Below are 23010 nucleotides of genomic sequence, written 5' to 3'. Positions count from 1 at the left end.
GTACATATATATATATTTTTTTTATTTCAAAAATTGAGTGTAGCAAGTTGCAATTTGGAATTTACTGACAGCTTTAAAAGCTTTGGTCATATTGTGAAAAATGATATATATATATTTTTTTGTTTGGACATTTACACTGTACGGAGGGTTGTACCAAATTATATTTCGTTTGCGGGTTTTTTTGTGCTTGGATTTGTTGTGGTTGGTAGATAAGCTTTGGGTTATGACCTGATTTTTTAAGAGCTTCTTCATATTGTGGAGTAGAATTCATGTAAGTAGTTTTGTTTAATGACATGGAAGATAATCTTTGTTCGATATTGCGAGGGATTGCTGTAATTATGCTCGGAGGGTGGTTAGAGTTAGTGTGGATATACCTTAGTTGGTTGTCAGGTTTGCAGTAAGTTAACTTTTCTGCAGCTAGTTGTCTGGACAACATTTCTACCAGACAAAAGTGTTGTCCAGAACTCTCTTTATTATTCTCTATTTAATCATTTCAAACAAGTTTCTAGTTTTTGATGTAAACGATTTTTATCCGTCAATAAACCAAAACACTTTAAACAATGCTTTGTTTTTTGCTGAACATCATGTCATTATAAAAAGCGAAGATAAAGCATTAATAAAACATGTAAGAAAATTCCTAATTTTCAATAATAAAATATCGTGGATCAAAAAAAGAGGAGGATTGTTCGATGTCACAATGGGGGCATTTGATGGTGCTGAAGTGTGCGAGCTAGTGGGAATTTTTTTACTATTTCAAATTTCACAGCATTATAATAAGGAAGATTTCGGATTATATTGTGATGACAGCCTTGCCGTATTTAAAAACAAAAACGGTCAGCAAATAGACAAAATTAAAAAACATATAACAAGTATCTTTAAAAGTAACGATCAACTCATCGCCATCCAAATCTAGATAACAACTCATTCCAACCTTACTGCAAACCTGACAACCAACTAAGGTATATCCTCACTAACTCTAACTACCCTCCAAGCATAATTAAAGCAATCCCTTGCAATATCGAACAAAGATTATCTTCCATGTCATTAAACAAAACTACTTTCATGAATTCTACTCCACAATATGAAGAAGCTCTTAAAAAATCAGGTCATAACCCAAAGCTTATTTACCAACCACAACAAATCCAAGCACAAAAAAAACATCACAAACGAAATATAATTTGGTACAACCCTCCGTACAGTGTAAATGTCCAAACAAAAATAGGTAACCATTTTCTGGCTCTTATAGATTCTCATTTTCCACCAGGCCACAAGCTTCATAAAATATTTAATCGAAATTCTATCAAGATTAGTTACAGCTGCATGCCTAACCTGAAATCAATAATCAACTCACACAATCATAAAATATTGCACAACAACAAGCAAATAGAAACCAAGCAAATAGAAACTGTGGAAATAAATCAATTTGTCCATTAAACAAACAGTGTTTGTTCAGCAATATTGTTTACCAAGCTGCAATTAATAATGAAGGTAACAAAAAAGTATATTTTGGTATTAGTCACACATCATTTAAATTAAGATACGCTAATCATCTAAAATCCTTTGCTTCAGTTAAATACAGAAACGACACTGAACTTTTAAAGGAAGCATGGAGCTTGAAAGATCAAAACATAAAACCTATCTTAACGTGGAGAATAATTAAACGTTGCAGACCCTATAATCTTACAACAAAAATATGCCACCTCTGTCTCTATGAAAAATATGTAATTTTATCACATAGTGGAACAAATTTACTAAACAAAAAGAATGAAATTGTATCTCAGTGTCGACATTCAAAGAAATTCTTGTTCTCTTTATTTGACACAGGAGACTAGTAAACTATAACAGCTTCTTGTTTTGATTTTACTCAGATTTGTTTATCAAGTCTGAATCCGTTCTACGGTATTTAATTTTAATTTTAAGTTTTTTAAACGGTTTTTTGACGTCTTTTGTTTGTATTCACGGCTGATGATTGCCTTCGGGCATGAAACTTTAAGTCCCGCTATTTAGTTGTTTTTATTCATTTAATTACATAAAGTATAAATATATATATATATATATATATATATATATATATATATATATATATATATATATATATATATATATATATATATATATATATATATATATATATATCAGATGATATGGATATAAAAAATAAGATAAATCTATATACTTAAACAAATATGTTGATAAGGCACTTCTACAGGTGTTCAAACCTAGTTAAAGTAAAATTATTCCAATCACATTGCATATGCTTACTTAATGCTTCCCTGCGGAACAGTTTTAAAGAGATCCCTAAGTGCTAAGACAAGTTGTGTTCAAATCAAAGATAACGTTTTAAAAAAATGTTTATGTTGAACTTTATTGATTCAAACAAAATAATAAATGTATACCAAGGAAAACTAACTTCGTAGTTTTAGTTAAAGCTTGCTGCCTCCATCTTGTGATTTCTAAGTCTTTAAAATATACCCCGCAACCTACAGACTTTATAACTTATTCAAGCGGGTTTAATTCCAAACAGTTTTAGTACTAAAAATGATGTCATTGTAGGACTTTCTTATTTAAAAAGACCAAAAAAAAATTTCTTTTTTGATTCATTATCATTTGCTTTTGATTTGTTTCAAGCGATTCTCATCAATCATATGACTATAATTTACTCCTACAATTTTTAAAGAAACCAAAAAATATATATATGAATACTTTTTTATTGAGCACAAGAATCAAATAAAATTAAGATTTTTATGGTACACTCTTAAATATAATAAAAATATAAAAAAGGCGCTGATCGGAAATATTCTAAATCTTTTTTATTTTCATGTGAACTTGTTTCTAGTTTTAACTAAGCTACTTAGCGCTATGATGTTTTCATTCTCCTATCACAATGACATTTTACAAACTTTAAAATTTTCAATAAATAAATAATTTTGGTAAACGACATCATTCATTAGAGATATTTGCTGAATTCTTTACTTCAACTAGAAAATATTGATAACTACGTCAACTTAGTGCAAGTTTATAAATTTTGATAATTAGCATTAGGATATAAAGCTAATTTTGTTATAAGGGTTTTGATAACTAAATGGTTAAAATGTCAGCTCCATACCAATTAAAACCTCTTAAAAAGACAAAGAAAAAAAATGAAATAGCAGACAATCATACCAGCTATGTAAATTTGAATTTTGATAAAAAAAAAAAACCTCAAAATTAAATCGTTGAAAAGGAGGGGGGTGGAGCTGTTTTATCATAATTTTAATAGGATTTGATATGCTGGTTTAAGTTAAATGATTTGCTGAGAAATAAACCAAATACTCATTTTCAAATCGAGATTCACTATTTGTAAAGCCTATTTACAATGAAAGTTTTTGTTTCCATCAATGACTGAAATAATTATTTTCTAATTTTAAAGGCCAATTTTCACTGAATTTTTTTTTTAGCTTAGAGATAAAATTTTTGTTGATAACAAGAATAATTTAAAAAAAGAGGTGGGCAAGGGTGGAGTGGGGGTCTTAATAAGCTTAGGGTGGGTGGGAAAATTTGTGGGAAAATAACATTTGCAATAACACACTTTGTTTAATGGTATAAATAAATATACAAACATACATACATATACAGAGCTTCAAGAAAGTATTAGGGCACTCATAATATTTTTATTATATTTTATATTATTCAAATCAATATATTTTGAAAACTAATTTCAATTTTGAACTAATTTTTTTTTTTTTAATTAAAAGTGAGACCAAATAAAATAATTATAAAGTCAAATATTTGTCAACCTGTTTTTTTATTTCAATGAATTAATAAGAAGTTTAGTGACTATTAAAAAATGGAAAATAAGGGGAAAAAGGTTTAAATTGAAAAGCAAATGTATAATCAAGTATTATTATAAAAGTATTAGTTTGGATTTATAAACTGAAAATTTTTAATAAAAAAAACTTTTATTATAACAAAAAAATGTCAAGACCTCAATGAGGAGGAGACTCAATTGACATTAGGGGCTGCATTGCTGGATCTAGCACTGATCTGGCATATCTTCATACTAATTACCTCAATCAACATTGGTATGGAGAGGTAATAGAAGGTTATTTACAGCCTTCAATGGGTGTTTACAAAACTGATTCCACTTGGTAATTTTAACAAGATAACGCTCCTTGCCATACAGCGCGCTTAATCGCATGGAGAAAAAACAATTAAATAAGATTTAAGTTTTTTCTCCATGCTTAGCGCATGGAGAAAAAACAATTAAATCTGATACCTTGACCCGCTTGCTCATTTAATTTAAATCCTATTGAGAATCCTTGGAGTTGGATGGACTGCGAATTGTAAAAAAGCAGGCTCACCAACTTGGTGGAGTTTAAGACTCAAAAAACTTATAGATTCCATGCTTTGTAATACTCTTTTCTTTTATCATTAAATTATTAAGAAAAGATCAATCAGTCTTTGATTGTTTTTGAATAACACATTTGAAGTTGAATAAGATTAAAAAAATTACATGTGCGCTAAAACTTTCCGGAAGCACTCTATAAAAAATATGTATGTAAATATACAGCAGTCGCCAAAGAGACAGTTTGTCCTGGAAGATTGCCAAAGTAAGACCTTAAAAAATTCAATTAATAAAGAATAAACAGTGTCCATACAAAATTAAAAATGTATTCATATAAAAAATTGTTACAACTAAAACAGTAATACCTTCATTTGATATAAACATTACTAATTATATTGTATCATCAGATTCATACTAAAATTGCAGAATTTATGACTGACACAAAGCACCAAAAATATAATGCAGGTTTCAAGACAAGTAACAATGTGAATGAATGTAAAGAAAATATTTCTGCCTTTTTAACATTTTTTTGAGCGACGAGGAAGACAACGAATTTATTCAATTAGCATCAGACGATGAGAGATGAGTTTTTTGTTTTTATTTATTTATATATATATATATTTATTTTATATATATATAATAAATATATAATATAAAACAAACAAATATATATACATATACATATAAATATATATATATATATATATATATATATATATATATATATATATATATATATATATATATATATATATATATATATATATATATATATATATATATACGTTTATATATATCTTCACTTCCAACAAGACTGCAAGCAACTACTATTATAGTTGGAAGTTACTGGAAGAGAAAAGATAAAGTTTATAAAGCAAGATAACAATTAACAGATAACTTAAAAGATTGCAATTCTATGAATCAGAAAAACAAGAACAGGGAGCAAATTCCAAAAAAATGATGTTCAAGGGAAAAAACTAGGCAAATAAGAATTTTTAGAGCACTTAGAAACAGTCACAGTAAAAAGATGAGACTTGATTGAATGACGAGTAAAACTAGAATGAATTTTTGTAGATGGCACAAGAGATGCTAGGTCTTTAGAGCAGCGCCCAATAATATTTATAGAAAAGAGAAAGAGAAGCAATATTACAATGATGTGACAATGCTCGGTGTTGCTAAGGCAATTTTAAAATATTATAGTGTCTGTATGGTATTTTGTTGACTACGACATATTTCCGTTAAATCATCAGGTCTGTGAATTATGAAATGACGAAAAAAATTAAAATGATAAATTTTGCGGTATCATAAAAAATCTTCTTAAAATTACAATCGCTTGTCCAAATTTGAATAAGGTTTTAAATAAATACATTTTTTAGATAAAATGAACATTATAGTTTAACAATATGATCTGTTTTGATCGTTTATTGGCAATTTTTCTTAATTATAAGCTCTTTTTTAGTCGGAATTCAAGTATTTTTTGTAAAAATTAATAGAAATATTGTGTTTTGACAACTATATCTAGTTAATATACATCAGAACCGAATAGAACTATTAAGGAAATTTTTCAAAAGATTTTAACTAAATTCACGTTAACGTCGATGACCAGAATTGATCTAAAGACTCCAAACTGGTGATCTTTAGATTCACTATAACGGGTAGTAAAAAGGTTTTGAAAATTATATAAAAAAAGAAAACTTTCTTTAAATGTTAAAAAAACCTGAAGCAAAAAAAATTATACCATCTAAAATTCTTGTTTGGACTTAATATGCTGATAAAACCATGCTAATTTCAAATAAAAGAATTCAAATAATTTGTAAACCGCCTTAACTACACCGAGTGATTGAAATAATCCAACTATGTTTACAATGCATTTTTAAAGAAGACGAAGGATAGATGACTTATCTAGTATATTACTATTCATCAATGTTCGATCTGTCAACAGATCGAACATTGAAAAGATGACTCATCTAGTACATTACCATTAATAAATATATATGAAGATGTAGACTGTTGCGATAATGATTGGCAGATAAAAAGTAAGTTTTAACTTAATTTTTAGAGTTAAAGTTCACCAGCAGCTGGGAGCTCCATGTTTTAGCAGAATTGAGGTCTTTTTCAAGCTCATATGCCCACTCCAAGCAATCAGAGAGTGTTGGCTTCTTATCATGACAAGAATAAATGGTAGTATTATCAGCAAACAATGCCACCTCAGTTGTGAGAATTTCAGGTAAATTGTTAGTGTAAATTAAAAAATGTATAGGGCCAAGGATAGAACCTTGAGGAACACCTGAAGTTATAGGAAATGAAGAAGAGTGCTTTCAATCGAGGACAACTTTTATACAATCATTGGTAAGGAGGGATTCAATAGTCTTGAAGATGTTACATGATACACCATAAGAAGAGAGCTTATGGAGAGGACCAGCATGCCAAACTTTATCAAAGGCTTTAGAAATATTTAGAGCAATAACTTTAACTTTTCAACATATATCACATGCACAATAAAAACCTATCAGTTATTACAATTAACAAATATATACATATATGTGTGTGTATATCAGGCCTTGTTTTAAAGTCTTAAGCTGCAAGCAATTTACGTACGCCTAAAGGACAACCAATGACAAATTCCCGATTTTGCAGCATTTTATAACAACTATGTTATTTTAACTTAAAATTCTGTTCTTAAAGAAATAGAATTTGCTATACAGTGAAAATTTTTTTGTTTTTGTAGTATTCCTAGATTCAATAGATAGTCACAACTTAATACATCTTGTTTTCCATAAAAAGGCTTAAAAACATTTAGTCTGAATAATATTTTAAAAGAATAGCCATTTACATCTGTTTACAGATATGCATAAGCCTGTCTTCAGTTATTTAAATATTTTACTTTACTAAGAACTCCATAAAATGTTATACTGGAGTTTAAATAAAATAAATAAGTTATCAGCTAACCCTAGTTAGTAATTATTAAAAAGTAACAACATTGATTGAAAATGAACATGACTACAAATTGTTAAGACTTGTCAGGATTGGGAAATTTTGAAAGAAATAATTTACCAAACAATTTTTAAACAAATGGGTAGTGTTTGAAGATTTTTTTACTGATCAATCATCTATCTAAATTCTGCCATACAAAAAAAAAATGGTCTTGAAATTTATTTTGAGCATTTGATAAAAAGTCTTTACTATTAACGCTGCAACACTGATCCATTGCAAAGTCTATCAAAATGAATCCAAACATGGAAACAATTTACAAAGGAGTTTAGCTCTTATTATAAAATACATCTTGTTTCCTCTTATCCTAGGCGAAAAAACAGCTGTGACTGAACGTAATAAAATTTTGATCAATTATCAAGAGAAACAAGATATTTTTTATTATAAGAGCTAAACTCGGAAATAAATTGTTTCCATGTTTAGATTCATTTTTATAGACTATTTTTACAGACGGATCAGGGTCGCTTGATTTCACTGATCCTGAGAGGAAGTTTGTTACAACGTATTGCCTATGTTGCTTACAATTTTTAAAACGTTACTCAGTGATTCAGGTGATTAATAAATTATTTGCAATTTTGTTTTTTGAATTTCGTCTTAATAATATATAGGAATGTAATAATGTGAATTTTTCGCTTTCAATTTTAATATTCATTACCAATCTAATAAAACAAAATACCTTTTATATTTTTCATTTCCCGAACATTTTCTGTAACTTTTAACTGAAATTGAAAGTAAATTTCTGAGAATAAACTTGGGGGACAAAAAATGGAGCAAAACAGTTGCAAGAAAAGCGCAACTACAAAAAAGGTGCAAAAAAAAGGTGCGAAATAGTACAGAAAGTAAATACTCACAAGGAGTTTTTTGACTTGGTGGACTATATACATAGTGATAAGTAAACTATACTCTTTCAGAAAATGTTGAAATTTTTTTAGACACAATTCAAAAAACCTATTTAGTTAAGGATAACCGTGAGCGATTTCCTTTAAGCAACTTTTTATCATTTTTTAACTTTTAGATTAGTAGATAAGCAGTAAGATAAAAGAAGTAAATTTATAAAAAACCACTTTAACATTTGAATGACGATTATGTAAAAAAGTTTGTTACAAAAAAAGTTTGAATGGCAATAATGTTAAATATAAGTGCTATTTTATTTGCTATTATTATTTGCTAATGAAATCAAAATCTAAGAAAACTTAAACTCAATTAAGCTAATTATTTCATCAAAATATTTAGTAACAGAAAGCAAAATTGTTTAGAGTTAACAACAACTCTTTTTTTTTGTATACAAAATTATTAAACAAAATGAAAAAAATTTAAAAAAAAAACCATAAAAGAAATATATATAATAAAAACTTTCAATCATTATCTTGCGAGCACATAATATTTATATTTTTGATTGCAATAAAAAAAAATTATTTAAATTTCTACTTGATAATAAAAAAACAAATTTATAATAAATAAAAATTAAATTTATTTTATATTATCTTTGTTTTATACTACGATTTTTATTATTTCTTTATTTTATTTTATTGTAATGATTGATTTTTTCACTTAAAAAATGCTAATACTTTAAGCTTGAAGCAAAGATCATATAATATAATTTATTTCTGATAAAAAAAATATGATTTGATTTAAAAGTAATAAAAAAAAAAAAAATTTCATTCTAATAAAAAAATATATATAGTTTAATTTTGATTTAAAAAATATATAATTTAATTCTGATTAAAAAAATATATTTAAGTTTATTTAAATTAAAGTTAATGCTTTGGTTTAACTTAACTGTCAAATTTATTTTAAAATATTACTAAACATTGTTCAATATTTAAACTTTATTTATTCTTAAAAAAAAATTGGCATATTTTTAACGCAATTGTTTTTTCAGTTTTTCTTCTTAAAGATTTTTTTTACTCAAAATTTAATTCCTTGTAAACATGATTCAAGGCTGCATTTAAAATTTGCACAAATCATTGTTAAACTATTTTTATAACTCAAGTTAAAGCTCAGTGATTTTTAATGCAATATAATCTATTAAACACCATTTATTAAAATATAATTTTAATAAATGGTGTTAGGAAAAATATTCTTTGCTTTCACAACATAATGGTTAATAAAAAAATAAACTTTTAATAAATAAAGTAAATAAATTAACGTACTATTTTTATTTGTTACTCACTAATTTTTTAAAATAAAAATCATTTTTAGTTGCAAAGTCACAATTAGAAATTTATGAAATAATTTTAAAAAATTTAACATATTTTAATATATTTATACAAATGTTGAGAAAAGAAAGAATTTTGCTTATCTCAAACATTTTGTTAAATGTAATATTAAATTTAACTATTTAATATAAAAAAAAAAATTAAAAGTAAATAAAAATTCCCTAATAGCAATAATAAAAAACGAGTTAAATATTATTTAACTTATTTTGTGGTAATTAATATTATTGCAGTATTTAAAAAAGATTAATGTCTATAAAAAATAAAAAACTGAAGAAAATTTTATGATGCCAAATTCATGTTAGGTAAGCTTTTAGTTTATGCTGAAGCTTTTTGTGCAACACTTTGTTGAAGGCTTTTGCAAAGTCAGTGTATAGCCACAATGTACTACACCCAGTGCATAATAACAGTGTATAGCCACGATGTACTGCATTTGTCAGAGCTTTTAGTCCATTAGACATACAGCCCCGCTTAGGTATGATAGTATTGTTGTAGCAGCACTTCATGACTCACTTGTGAATAAAGCTCTCCATTATCTTTGCACGGTGCTGTTAGTGATACTGGTCTGTAGTTTGAGTGTTTTCTTCTACTACCGCTCTTGAAGATTGGTGTTATATTTGACAGTTTTAGGTTGGGTACTTTGTCTATCTCTAAGATACTTGTGGTAAATCATTGTTAATAGTACTAATATCGCAACAGTGCTATTACACGAGGGTACATTCCATTGTAGCCTTTCAATTTTGTTTTGATTAGCACTTCAAGCTTTTGCTGTACAGCTGCTTGCATGATTTTAGCTTCAATTAAATTGCAATTCCCTTGCATTCCATCTATGAAATTAGGCATTTGATATAGAGGTTCAATAATAAATGCAGACTAAACAAAGTTATTAGGTAAATGTTAAATTTTTGACGTACTTGTAGTCATTTTTCCAGCATCATTTTTGAGTGATTTCACAACTTCATTTTCCTTTTGCTTATGATTAACTTGCTTAAGTGTTGAGCCATAGTTAAAACATGCTGCAATCTGACTCTTGAGCCAAAGGTTGTTGCTCAAACCACCTTGGTGAGTCTTTTACATGCTGCTTTGTAATCTTTTTAAATTCCCTCATGTTTCCATCTACTGCCTGCTAAATACTTATATCATAGTGCTCTCCTCTCCCTCACAGCTACTTTGACTACTAGGGTATTCCAGGGTTTATTTATACTCTTGAAAGGTAATGTAATTGCAGATATTCGGATTTGGATTGCTAAACTAATTTTGTCTAACAGCACTTTATAGTTGTCATTAGCTGAAAAAGAATTAAAGATACTTGTCCAATTGATGGAAAAGTACCAATATAACTGCCAACCTAGAAGTGTTTGAGACTGGAAAAAAAACCATGCTTCTATGTTTTATGGTCAAACCATTGTTTCATATTTTTTCTGCCGACCTCACACTGAATAAGGTCGGCTATTTAAACTATTTAACTATTGTTGACCTTAAATTTTCTTAATCCGAGGGCTGATATATATATGTATATATTTGGTCAGGTTACCTTGCTACTGGTAACATGTAACCCAGTACAACCTTCTTCATGTCCTGCTTCCTTGTAGGATACGCCTTTTGAGGCAAAAGTTAGGAGAAGCCAACTCCAACTTAAAACACCCCCTACCTTGGGTTTCTTGGTTGGGTAAAGGCTAGAGATAGTGTCTCCATAAAAATACTCATCTTGGCCTGTCTTGTAGAGGAACAGACTTAATGGGTAAACAGATTCTATTGGTTGACCACCACTTCTTCATCTATTAGGCTGGCGCAGATGTATTTATAATACATTATTTCCAGTTTAAGGTGTTGAATGCTGGATCTTCTTGACTCAATACATGGGTTTTGCTTGGGTTTCTATTTTTAAGACTTGGCAACTCATTTCATTATCTCCTAATGAGATTAGAGCTCTAAAACTCAGTTTTATGGTTCTGAGGCTGTCTGGTAGTCAGGTTTCCCAAACTCTGTGGTAGCTTTCAAAGAGTCTGATTCCATCAACAGCTAAAAAATATCAGAGTACTAACAGTGCTATGTTACGCATGGATGGTGTCCCTATTGGTACTTTTGGTATTTAATGTCAAGGTCACATTTGGAGCCCATTGTTACGGCTTAGGGTTTATTAATAGTAATGAGGCAATTGCTTGGGCTATTAAACAGTGTACTGAATACTGTCTATGCTTTGAGTCAAGTTCTTTAACAAATTTAAAAATAAATAAAGTACCAAAAACTATTGTTTGCCAATGTCGTTGTTGGTGGTGACTTAAATGCTCATCACACTGAATGGCTTGGCTCTAGTGTCAGTGACTCTGCAGGCGTTACAGCCCACACTTTTGTCTTAGTCAACCTTTCAACTCGCTTTCCAGAAAACCCGAACCATTTACCTTCTCTACTTGACAAAAGTCTTGTTTCTGATCCTAGTCAGTGATCAGTTTCTCAACATTCACCCTTAGGTGTTTCGATGAATCCAGGTCAAGCCTCACTCTTCTCCATGGTTTTCCTCACATTGTGCTACTGCAATTTCCAATCAAAAATGTTACTTCCATATCTATCAGCAAAACAATTCTCCAGAAAACAGACGTCTGTTTATTACTGCTAGAAACTATTGTAAAAAGGTTTTGTATAACGCCAAAGTCCACTATTCTCAGGTCATGAAATCTTGTATTTCATCACAAAAATTAGGCTCTTCTGAAGAATCTTTAATAGTATTAATTACATAATAATATGGGCAAATCAGTTATTTCACCTCTCTTGTATGGTTCAGACTTAGTCACCTTACCTAAAAACAAAGCTAAATTGTTTGCTAAGACCTTTTAATCAATATCATCTTTTGATTCCACTAGTTGCGTTCTACCTGAGTTAGTTGTCAAACAGGTTGATCCATTGCTTGACATTCGTATCACTCCAGCTTCTGTATCTAAAGTGATTTCCTGCTTAGACTCTTCTACAGCTTGTGGTCCAGACAACATACCTGTTATAGTCTTGCTGAAGTGTTCTCTGGAGCTGTCGTCAATACTTTCAAAACTATTTAACAAGTGCTTATCAGAGTCTTGTTTTCCAGCCTGCTGGAAAGCGGCATCTGTTATCCCTATTATCGAAAATTCTGGAGAGCGATCTAATTCACCTAACTATTGTCCCATTAGTCTTCTTCCTATCATAAGCAAGGTGTCCGAATCTTTAATTACCAAACACTTAATCTCTCATCTTAAATCTAATAACTTACTTTCAGATCACTAATATGGATTTTGATCTTCTCCTTCTACAGCTGATTAGCTAACAGTAATAACCAATAGGTTTTATCATGCATTAGATAAAAGTGGAGAGGTTAAGACCATCGCTCTTGACATTTTTAAAGCTTTTGATAAAACTTGACATGCTGGCCTTCTCCATAAGTCTTACAATGTATCTGGTAACATCTTTAAGATTATTGAGTCCTTCCTTTCCTACCATAGTATAAAAGTTGACCTCGATTGACAGCACTCTTTTTCATATTCAGTAACTTCAGGGGTTTCTCAAGGTCCAATCCTTGGCCCTATACTCTTTTTAATTTACATTAACGATCTTCCAGATATTCTTACATCTAAGCTGGCATTGTTCGCTGGTGATAATGCCACTTATTCTTGTCATGATAAGAAGCTAACACTCTCTGATTGCTTAGAGGGGGCATTTGAGCTTGAAAAGGATCTCACTTCTGTTACAGCAATTTCATTTTTACACTCAACTTTTTTCAGCCAATCGTTATTGTAATAATTTAGATCTTCCTATATTTATGAACGATAATGTACTCGATGAGTCATCTACCCTTCATCTTCTGGGAGTAACTCTTACTTCTGATCTTTCTTGGAAACCATATATCAAATCCGTTGCAAAATTAGCATCTGCGAAAGATGCATCTCTTTATCCAGCTCGACACTTTCTTACTCCAGATTCTATTCTCTATTTCTATAAATTTCAAATCCGGCCTTGTATGGAATATTGTTGCCATATCCGGGGCGAATCTTCTAATGATGCCCTTTCTCTATTAGACAAGGTACAAAAACGCATTGTAAACATAGTTGGACCTGCTCTTGCAGCCAACCTCCAACCATTATCACATTGTTGTAATGTTGCTTCTCTTTCTCTTTTCTATAAACATTATAATAGGCACTGCTCTAAAGAGCTACTGTCTCTTCTGCCATACTAAAATTAATTCTCGTGTTACTCGTCATTTAATTAAGTCTCATCCTTTTTCTGTAACTGTTCTTAAGTGCTACAAAAACTCTTATTTCTCTAGTTTTTTTCCTCGAACATCAGTTCTTTGGAATTCCTTTCTTTCATCTTGCTTTCCTGATTCATATAATTTGCAACCTTTTAAGTCGCCTGTCAATCGATATCTTGCTCAACAATCTTTATCTTTTCTTTTCCAGTAACTTCCAATTCTAATAGTGGTTGCTTGCAGCCTTATTGGAATTGAAGATGTTAAAAAATATATATATATGTATATATTTATATATATATATATATATATATATACATATATATATATATATATATATATATATATATATATATATATATATATATATATATATATATATATATATATATATATATATATGTATGTATATGGCAGAAACTCCACAGAATCAAAGGAGTATATATATATATATATATATATAGTGTGTGTGTTTTTGTGTGTGTGTGTTTGTGTGTGTGTGTGTGTGTATGAGTGTGTGTGTGTGTGTGTGTGTGTTTGTCTGTGTGGTTGTGTGTGTGTGTGTTTGTGTGTGTTTGTGTGTCTCTCTCTCTCTCTCTCACTCTCTCTCTCTCTCTCTCTATATATATATATATATATATATATATATATATATATATATATATATATATATATATATATACATTCATACATATATACATTCATATGTATATATATATATATATATATATATATATATATATATATATAATTTTATAAAAAACCACTTTGACTATTATGTAAAAAAGTTTGAATGACAATTATGTCAGATGTAAGCGCTATTTACTAATGAAAAAAAACTCAAATAAAATTAAAAATTACAAAAAATTAATCTCTATTAAGCTAATTGTTTAAACCTCAAATATTAATGGATAACTAATATCGTACTCTCAGGTGCCTAATACACGCGAGGGGATGTTTATTAATTTTCAGAAATTTTTCCCACCCACTTAAAGCTTATTTAGACTATTAATAGAAGGTTTACCTTAATTTAGTTTTGAATTTTCTGCTTCCAAATGTGTGCATGATTTTAATTCCATTTTTATATTGAACAGAAAACAAAATTGTTTATAGTTAACAACAATTTTTTTTTTTTTATGCGAAGTTATTAATTGGAACGCAAAAAAAAAAACCATAAAAGAAATATATATAATAAAAACTTTATTTATCATCTTGAGAGGAAAAGAATATTTATGCAACTTTTGATTGCATTAAAAAAAAATTCTTAAATTTCTATATAGTAATAAATAATTTATACTTAATTTATTTTTTTTAATTGTATTGATTGATTTTTTCGCTTGAAAAACACTAATACTTTAAGCCTGAATCAAAGATCATTATAATGTAAATTAATTCTGATAAAAAAAAAAATGATTTAATTCAAAACTAATTTAATAAAAATATATAATTCTATTCTGATAAAAAAAATATATAACTTAATTTCGATTTTAGAAAATATATATATATATAAATTCTGAACAAACAAATATTTAAATACATAAAATTAAAGTTAATGCTTGGGTTTAACTTCAATGTCAAATTTATTAAAAAATGTTACTAAATATTGTTCAATATTTAAATTTTATTTATTCTTAAAAAAAAATTAGTTCATTTTTATCGCATTTGTTATTTCCATTTTCTTTCCTAAACATTTTTTTTACTCAAAATTAAATATTAAATAAACATGTTCTGAGGCTTATCAAGAATTTGCACAAAACGTAAGTTAAACTTATCTTTACAATGCAAGTAGAGCACAGCAATTATTTTTTGATAAATGATATATACAACGATATAATTTTAATAAATGATGTTTGGTAAAATAAAAATCTTTGCTTTCAAAACAAAATCGCTAATAAAATAATAAACTTATAATAAATAAAGTAGATAAATTAAAGTAATTTTTTATTTGTTACTCACTAATTTTTTTTAACTAAAAAATCTTTTTTAGTTGCAAATTTTTAAAAATGATTATTTAAGAAATAGCCATTTAAAAAACAATTTATCATATTTAAATTCATTTATACAAATGTTGAGAGAAATAATTTTTTATATGAAAACTTTTTTTTAAATATAATATTAAATTTAATTATTTAATATAAAAAAAATGAAAGAAATAAACATTTCATAATAGTATTAATAAAAAACAAATAAAACAATATTTAACTCATTATGCAATAAATAATATTATTGCAGTAATTTTAAAAAGTTAATGTCTTTAAAAAATAAAAAGATAAAGAGAATTTTATGACGCCAAATTCACATTAAGTTAATGCATTAAGCATTTGTTATTTAAAACAAGCCCTGTATATATATATATATATATATATATATATATATATATATATATATATATATATATATATATATATATATATATATATATATTTATATATATATATATATATATATATATATATATATATATATATATATATATATATATATATATATATATATATATATATATATATATATACATACGAGAGTATATATATATAAACTACTTTAAAACATCAGATAATACAAATTCTTTCAATACTAAATAATTTATTTGAAATTTTTGCTGGATTATAGGCACCGCCATGGTCAGCATATAATATAACATAATTCAATATATTTATATTATATTATATACTGATGATGCCGGTGCCTATAATCCGGCAAAAAATTTCAAATAAATTATTTAGTATTGAGAGAATTCGTATTATCTGATGTTTTAAAGTAGCTTATATATATATATATATATATATTTATATATATATATATATATACATATATATATATATATATATATATATATATATATATTATATATATATATATATATATATATATATATATATTTATATATATATATATATATATATATATATATATATATATATATTTATATAAAATGCAAAACAGCCTGATGAAATTCACATGTTTAAAACAATTTTTATTAGTTCTAAAAAATTGATATTTATATATAAAGAATTTATATATAAAACAAGACCTTTTGAAATATTACTATTTAGATTGATGTAGCAAGAAAATATGATTTGAATTAATAGAACAAAAAAAGCAACTAACCTTAGCAAAATTGTTTCCACCAAGAAATATAGAAGGCACTGATTTCGGAAAAAGAAATCTTCTTCTTGAAGTTGGTGTAATCATTTGTTCCTTCGACTTGTCAAAACAAGAAGAATTAAAATGTAAGGAACATATTTTTGTATTCTTGGAGATGTTGTATAATCCAATGGCCTTTTTCCATAAATCTGCTGTAATTGGATCCGAAGGTAGTCTATGGAATGATATGTGAGAACCAGATTTGTCATTACTAGAACAACCAATAACTCCGCAAATTGTCATTATAAGTTTCGACTATAAATCTACTATTTAATATTTTATAAACATCAAATTAAAACTGTGAAGTAAACTTTTTGTGCCCATTTTATACAATTTACACTAAACAAAACTTAACAAAACAACTTTTTATTAACTAAAGCAATAAATTATGTTTTATAGCAATAATTCAAGACAAATAGCAATATAAATTCGTAATGTGTTTCAGCACGCATTAAAAAACATTATATTTAGTATTTCCTAATTTAAATGTCGTATTTGGCAATTTTACATTAAAATCTGTCTTTTAACATTACAAAATCAAAGAACTACCAAAATTAACAATTACCAGTTTTCTATTAAACGATATCAACTTTAAAATTGACTCGATGCTACACTTTTTTTGCATTCTTTAGCAATAATCATTCGATTTTAAAAATAAAATAATCATTACATGTTTTACAAAATAGATTCCATTAAATATATTCTCTGAATTTCAAGAACATTTGTACGCTATGAAAAGTTTAGCAAATCAATGCTATTAATTAAACTGTTATATGGTTAAATTATACAAAATGATTTTTTCAACAGAATCTTGATAGAATAATATTCATTTAATAACATTAAATATAACACAAAACTAATTTATAGCAATAGACAATTTTGAATTTGACAAAAATTAAAAATAACTAAACAAATTCTTTAGTTATATCTTAAGTTATAAAATATATATATTTTTTTTATCATAGTAATCTATGATAATATATATATATATATATATATATATATATATATATATATATATACATATATATACATATATATACATATATATACATTTATATACATATATATATATATATATATATATATATATATATATATATATATATATATATATATATATATATATATATATATATATATATATGTAAGTTGAACAAAAAAATAATTTCTAGATTTCTTATCAAAATTCTACAAAGACGCCATGCACTGAAACTCTTTGGAATTAAACATGCTTGAATAAATTATACAGTGTATATTTTAAAGACTTGAAAATCACACTAAAATGGAGGCGGTGAGCTTTGACTAAAACTAGTAAGTTAGTTTTTCTTGGTACATGTTTATTATTTTGTTTTCATCAAAAAAATTCAGGCGAAACATTAATTTAAACATTTTTTTAAATAATAACACAACTTGTCTTTGGGATCCCTTTAACATCAGAATATTATCACACCTACACACCTATCACTATCACACGTTACTGCTTTAAAAAATAAGCAAAAATGTTTTTTGAATAAAAATATTGTAGCCTCACTCAGATGATTTTAGAATTAAGGCTCCTCATTTTCGATACTATTTTGTCTAACTATAACATCAATATAAAGAAACAGCTTGTTGAGTGTGCAAAATAAATCTCACTGTTTGCTTGGCTAACAAAATATTAAGACTTTCCAAGTGATGGATTGTTGTGGGTGGCTGTATCTGTATATTTTATATACTTTTTATTTAATTCTATCTATGGACCTTGTACATATTTATATTATATTTGAATTAAACACATAAATAATAAATAATAATATTATATTTATTTATATACACTACTGCACACACACATATATATATATATATATACATATATATATATATATATATATATATATATATATATATATATATATATATATATATATATATATATATATATACACATTTGATTTCGAATTTTTTTCTTGACCTAAACCCATACAGTTATTTTGCAAAAATAAGAAACAAACACTTAATAATGTAAAAAACTTATTTCTGCCTCAACCCAAACCTTAAGTTGATGTGGCAACAACTTCCTTGCATGTTCTACCCATATAAGTCAATGTATATACTAAAACCCTCACAGCTGCCTAAATCAGTATGGCCCCAGATATATATAAATATGTATATATAATTATATATATGTATAGATGTGTGTGTTTGTATATATGTATGTATGCAGACCTCAGCGGAAGTAAATGAGTGCAAGAGTGGAGTCATCAAAATCTCCTGATGCTAATTCTTCTGATGTGAAACAACATCAAAAATATTTTGAAAATATGTTCAGAAGATATCTTCTACCATTTTTGCGTACCTTAAAACAACTAAACTATATACAAACCAAGTAAAATCTCTAAAAGTTTTAAATCATGGTTATTTCAATTCCTGAGGAATTTAAATAAAGCATTCATTTATCTCATACTAAAATACAAAAAAGACTCAAAACTTAACTGCAATGCCTGCAGACCAATATCAGTATAAAATATCATCAGAATTCCTAAAAAACTAATTTATTATTGTATCTACAAACTAATTTATCATCGTATTTTTCACTTTCTCAACAATTTTAACTGATTATGACTACCAGTTTAGATTTTGTTTAAAACATTCGACTTCATTTTATTGGCATTAATGAAATGAAATCTAGCACAATTGATTCTTTTGTAGTGTCTTTATATCTAAAAGGTTTTTGATTGATTCACTACAAGATTCTAATTAAAATACAATATTACAATGGCATACAAGGTACAGGTAATTATTAGTTTCTGTTACATATTTAAAATCGCACTTAGCTTCTTTCAATTAATAAGTTTGAATCTACAAACAAAGTTAGCATATATGTTACAAGGTTTCTCCTTTACTGTTTTTATTATATACAGTGAAGTGAGGTTAATTTAAAAATTTTTAGGGTTACTTTAAACATCAAACATGAGGAATATTTAGTGAATAATAATATCTGTCATTTTGTTCTGCCGTCGTTTGTCAAAACAAATATATAGAAAAAATGCACAGATTTTTATTTGTTGTGCATGAAACAAACTGAAGTAGGAATGTTCAAAGTAACCTCATGTGTTCAGCCCTCAGAACTAAGGTCGGCATTCGGCAATGCTGACCTAACTGCCAAACTTAAAGTGTTTGAGGTCGGCAAAAAATTCCCAACCTCGTTTCTATGTTTTATGGTAAGACCTTTGTATCAAGAATTTTTGCCAACCTGATGCCGACCTCTAAATTATTGAGGTTGGCAAATTATTGCTGACTTTATTTTTCCTAATTTTGAGGGCTGTGTGTTAGAAGTCACCCCACTTCACAGTACTAATAATTTATCTCACATAACTCAATTGTTCATCATTTGGCTGAATGCATTATTTTTTTACATATTGATAAACCAATTTCATAGCTTTGTAAAAATCTTAATTCAGAATTAGAAAAATATGGCTAAAATGTAAATTAAATATTTTATGTATTAAAACAATCATTTTTGGAAAGAACTGGTAATACCATTAGTCTTCTATAAAGTAAAAATCCAAGTATGGCAGGAGAAGGTTACCCAAAAATGTAAGAATGCATACAAAGGTAAGTGCGAGTTAAAGAAAGCAAGTACGAATGCAAGTTGACTTTCTGTAGTTCTTTATCTCTCCTAAAACTTGATTTAATGAAAAAAATATTGTTATGTAACAGGGAAATGCCAAATTAAGTTTTTTTGTTTATAATATTTTGAAAAATTTTTCAATATAAGATTTTGAAGATTTACTTACTGAGAGAGAAACTAAAAAAATTTTTTTTACTTATTTGGAGAACTGAAAACAAACTTTTACTTATTGGGAGAGAAACTAAATACAAATTTTACCTGAACTATATGTTATCTTCCTATTTATTAGATTTACAAATAAATTAATATAAAGTCTCATTAGATTAGTTTATAATTTACTTGCCTTTTAATCGCCCTTAACAACAATAACTGCCATACATATTCTTAGCATTCTCCTTAACGCCTTATCCAATTTCTTGAAGCCAATTTCATATCACTAATTAATAAGTTTTTCCACATCTTATGTATGATTAGGCATTAGTTTTTGTCATTACTTTTACTTCCTCCCATAAAAATCCGATAGAGAGAGTGATTGGGGAGGCTAAATCATTTTATTCAATATCTGATCGTTTTTGAACTCAGTCAAATAACTTATACAATATTTTGAAAAATTTATTTTGGATTTAAGCTTTAAATCATTTTCTTCTTCGAAAAAAATTTCCCATTAACCCATCTTTCCGCAAGATAATTCAAGTGTACCAGTAAACTACTTTTGTCATTACTCCCTCTATTTTTACAAAGTCACCTGTGAAATTCCAACCAAAACAGCCTCACACCTTAATACTACCTCCACCATGTTTTACAGTCAATACTACACACTATTTTACCATACATTCAACAATATTTTTTTCCAGGCAAACAATCTTAGCTTGAAACCAAAGATTTAAAATTTCGACATGTCGGTCGACGTTTACAGTCATTGATGGCCATTTTTTATGTAGTTTTGCCCACTTTAGCATTTTTATTATTCTTATGATTTTCATTAAAGCATTTTTTTAATTTCAATTCACCTCCCCCCAAGACTATGAAGGCTACTACAGTTGAGGAGGCTACTTTTAGCTGCTTTTGTGGTTACAACCCTCTCTTAACTCTATAACTCTGAAACATGAACCTCGACAAACAAAGCTGCTGCGCAGAGAAACAAGTTGAGCGTGGTACTACCAGGGATGTGGTGGGGATTGAACTTGGAACTTCTCACTTATGAGGCAAGTGCTCTACTACACCACCATTACCACATTTTAATAAAAATCCTTTTAAATTATCTAATATTGCAAAAATAAACATAAAAAATAGTTGAATAAAAAATAACATTTTTTAAAAAAGTTTATGTCATTCGAATAATTATGAACGATAGTCTATATATATTTGTTTTATTCTTTTATTTTTTTTGTGCTATTCAATGTATTTTGGTTTTAATTATCATTTTAAATGTCAATCCATTGACTAGCTTTAATTTATATGAGTGGCACCTGTTGTAAATTTTGTAACTGATGATTAAATAAATGAAAAAAGTCTATAAATGAAAGATTTTTGTTTCAGCAAATAAAGATTTAACTATTTTCATTATTCTTTGGTTTTTTCTTTCTTTTTTTGAATAACTGTCTTGTTTTAGATCTGCATTAAAAAAATATATAGTATATATTATGGCACTAAACATCTAAATTTTATATTATATACAAACTAAATAAAAATAAAATTTATATAGTAGGCATATATGGCTAAAGTGCAATTGAAAATTAAATATTTTATATACAACAAATACTCTAACTTTTTTTTCATAAGAAAATATAGTTGGCACTGAGTTTGGAAGGAGCTTTTGTCTTCCACTAAAATAATTAGGTCCCATAATACTTTTTTGTATTTCATTTGAATGATCAAAACAAGCATCATCAAAATGATTTGAACATAAAAAAATGTTTTGGGGATCATCAGCTCTACCAATTGCTCTTTTCCATGCAGCTGCAATAACTGGTTCTTCGGGTAATCTATGATAAGATAAATGAGGAGAAGGCTTCCTTGAATAATTTAGGCAACCCAGAGCAGCACAAGTTGGCATTGTAAAAAATAACAAAGTTTATATCCAAAGTTTCAAAAATACATTTTAACTAAAAAACATAAAAACTATTGTCAAATACCACCGCACTAATAATGAAATAAGTGTCGACCAAATTACTCAACAAACAAAAGCTGAGGATGAGACCAGTTAAGGGTAACAAAATGATGTAATACAAAACATAAATTTTTTATAATACAAAAAAAATTTAAGTACATAAATTTATTGTGATAAAAATGTATAAGTTTTTTCAATATATTATTCACTTTTGAAGATATTTTTAAAAATTTCTTATTGTATGTTTTTGAACCTAGAGATAATAAAAAACTGAAGATTTAAGTTTAGGCAGGTAGTATCTATAAAAAAAATATATATATATTTTTCTTCTTTGAGTAAAAAATAAAATGAGTATTATAAAAGTTACATTTTATAAAATATTTTAGCATTGTGCCA

The 23010-nt window shown here is 27.1% G+C and overlaps 1 protein-coding gene across 2 annotated transcripts in view; it reads right to left on the bottom strand.

Annotated features, from left to right (window-relative positions):
• LOC136080505 (uncharacterized) overlaps nt 1-22616 on the bottom strand; it is a 44092-nt gene extending 21476 nt beyond the window's left edge. Inside the window, exon 1 of one of the 2 annotated variants that reach the window (XM_065797245.1) lies at nt 22273-22616. In XM_065797245.1, the coding sequence (XP_065653317.1) occupies nt 22273-22560 (288 nt within the window). In that variant the 5' untranslated portion in view covers nt 22561-22616. Of the gene's footprint in view, nt 1-16855; nt 17668-22272 lie in introns of those variants that run through there. The other variant, XM_065797246.1, reaches the window with a different exon arrangement.
• Nucleotides 22617-23010: the final 394 nt, after the last annotated feature.

This window comes from Hydra vulgaris, chromosome 05 (assembly GCF_038396675.1).
Source record: "Hydra vulgaris chromosome 05, alternate assembly HydraT2T_AEP".
Lineage (NCBI taxonomy): Eukaryota > Metazoa > Cnidaria > Hydrozoa > Anthoathecata > Hydridae > Hydra > Hydra vulgaris.
This window is presented reverse-complemented; position numbering and strand designations above follow the sequence as displayed.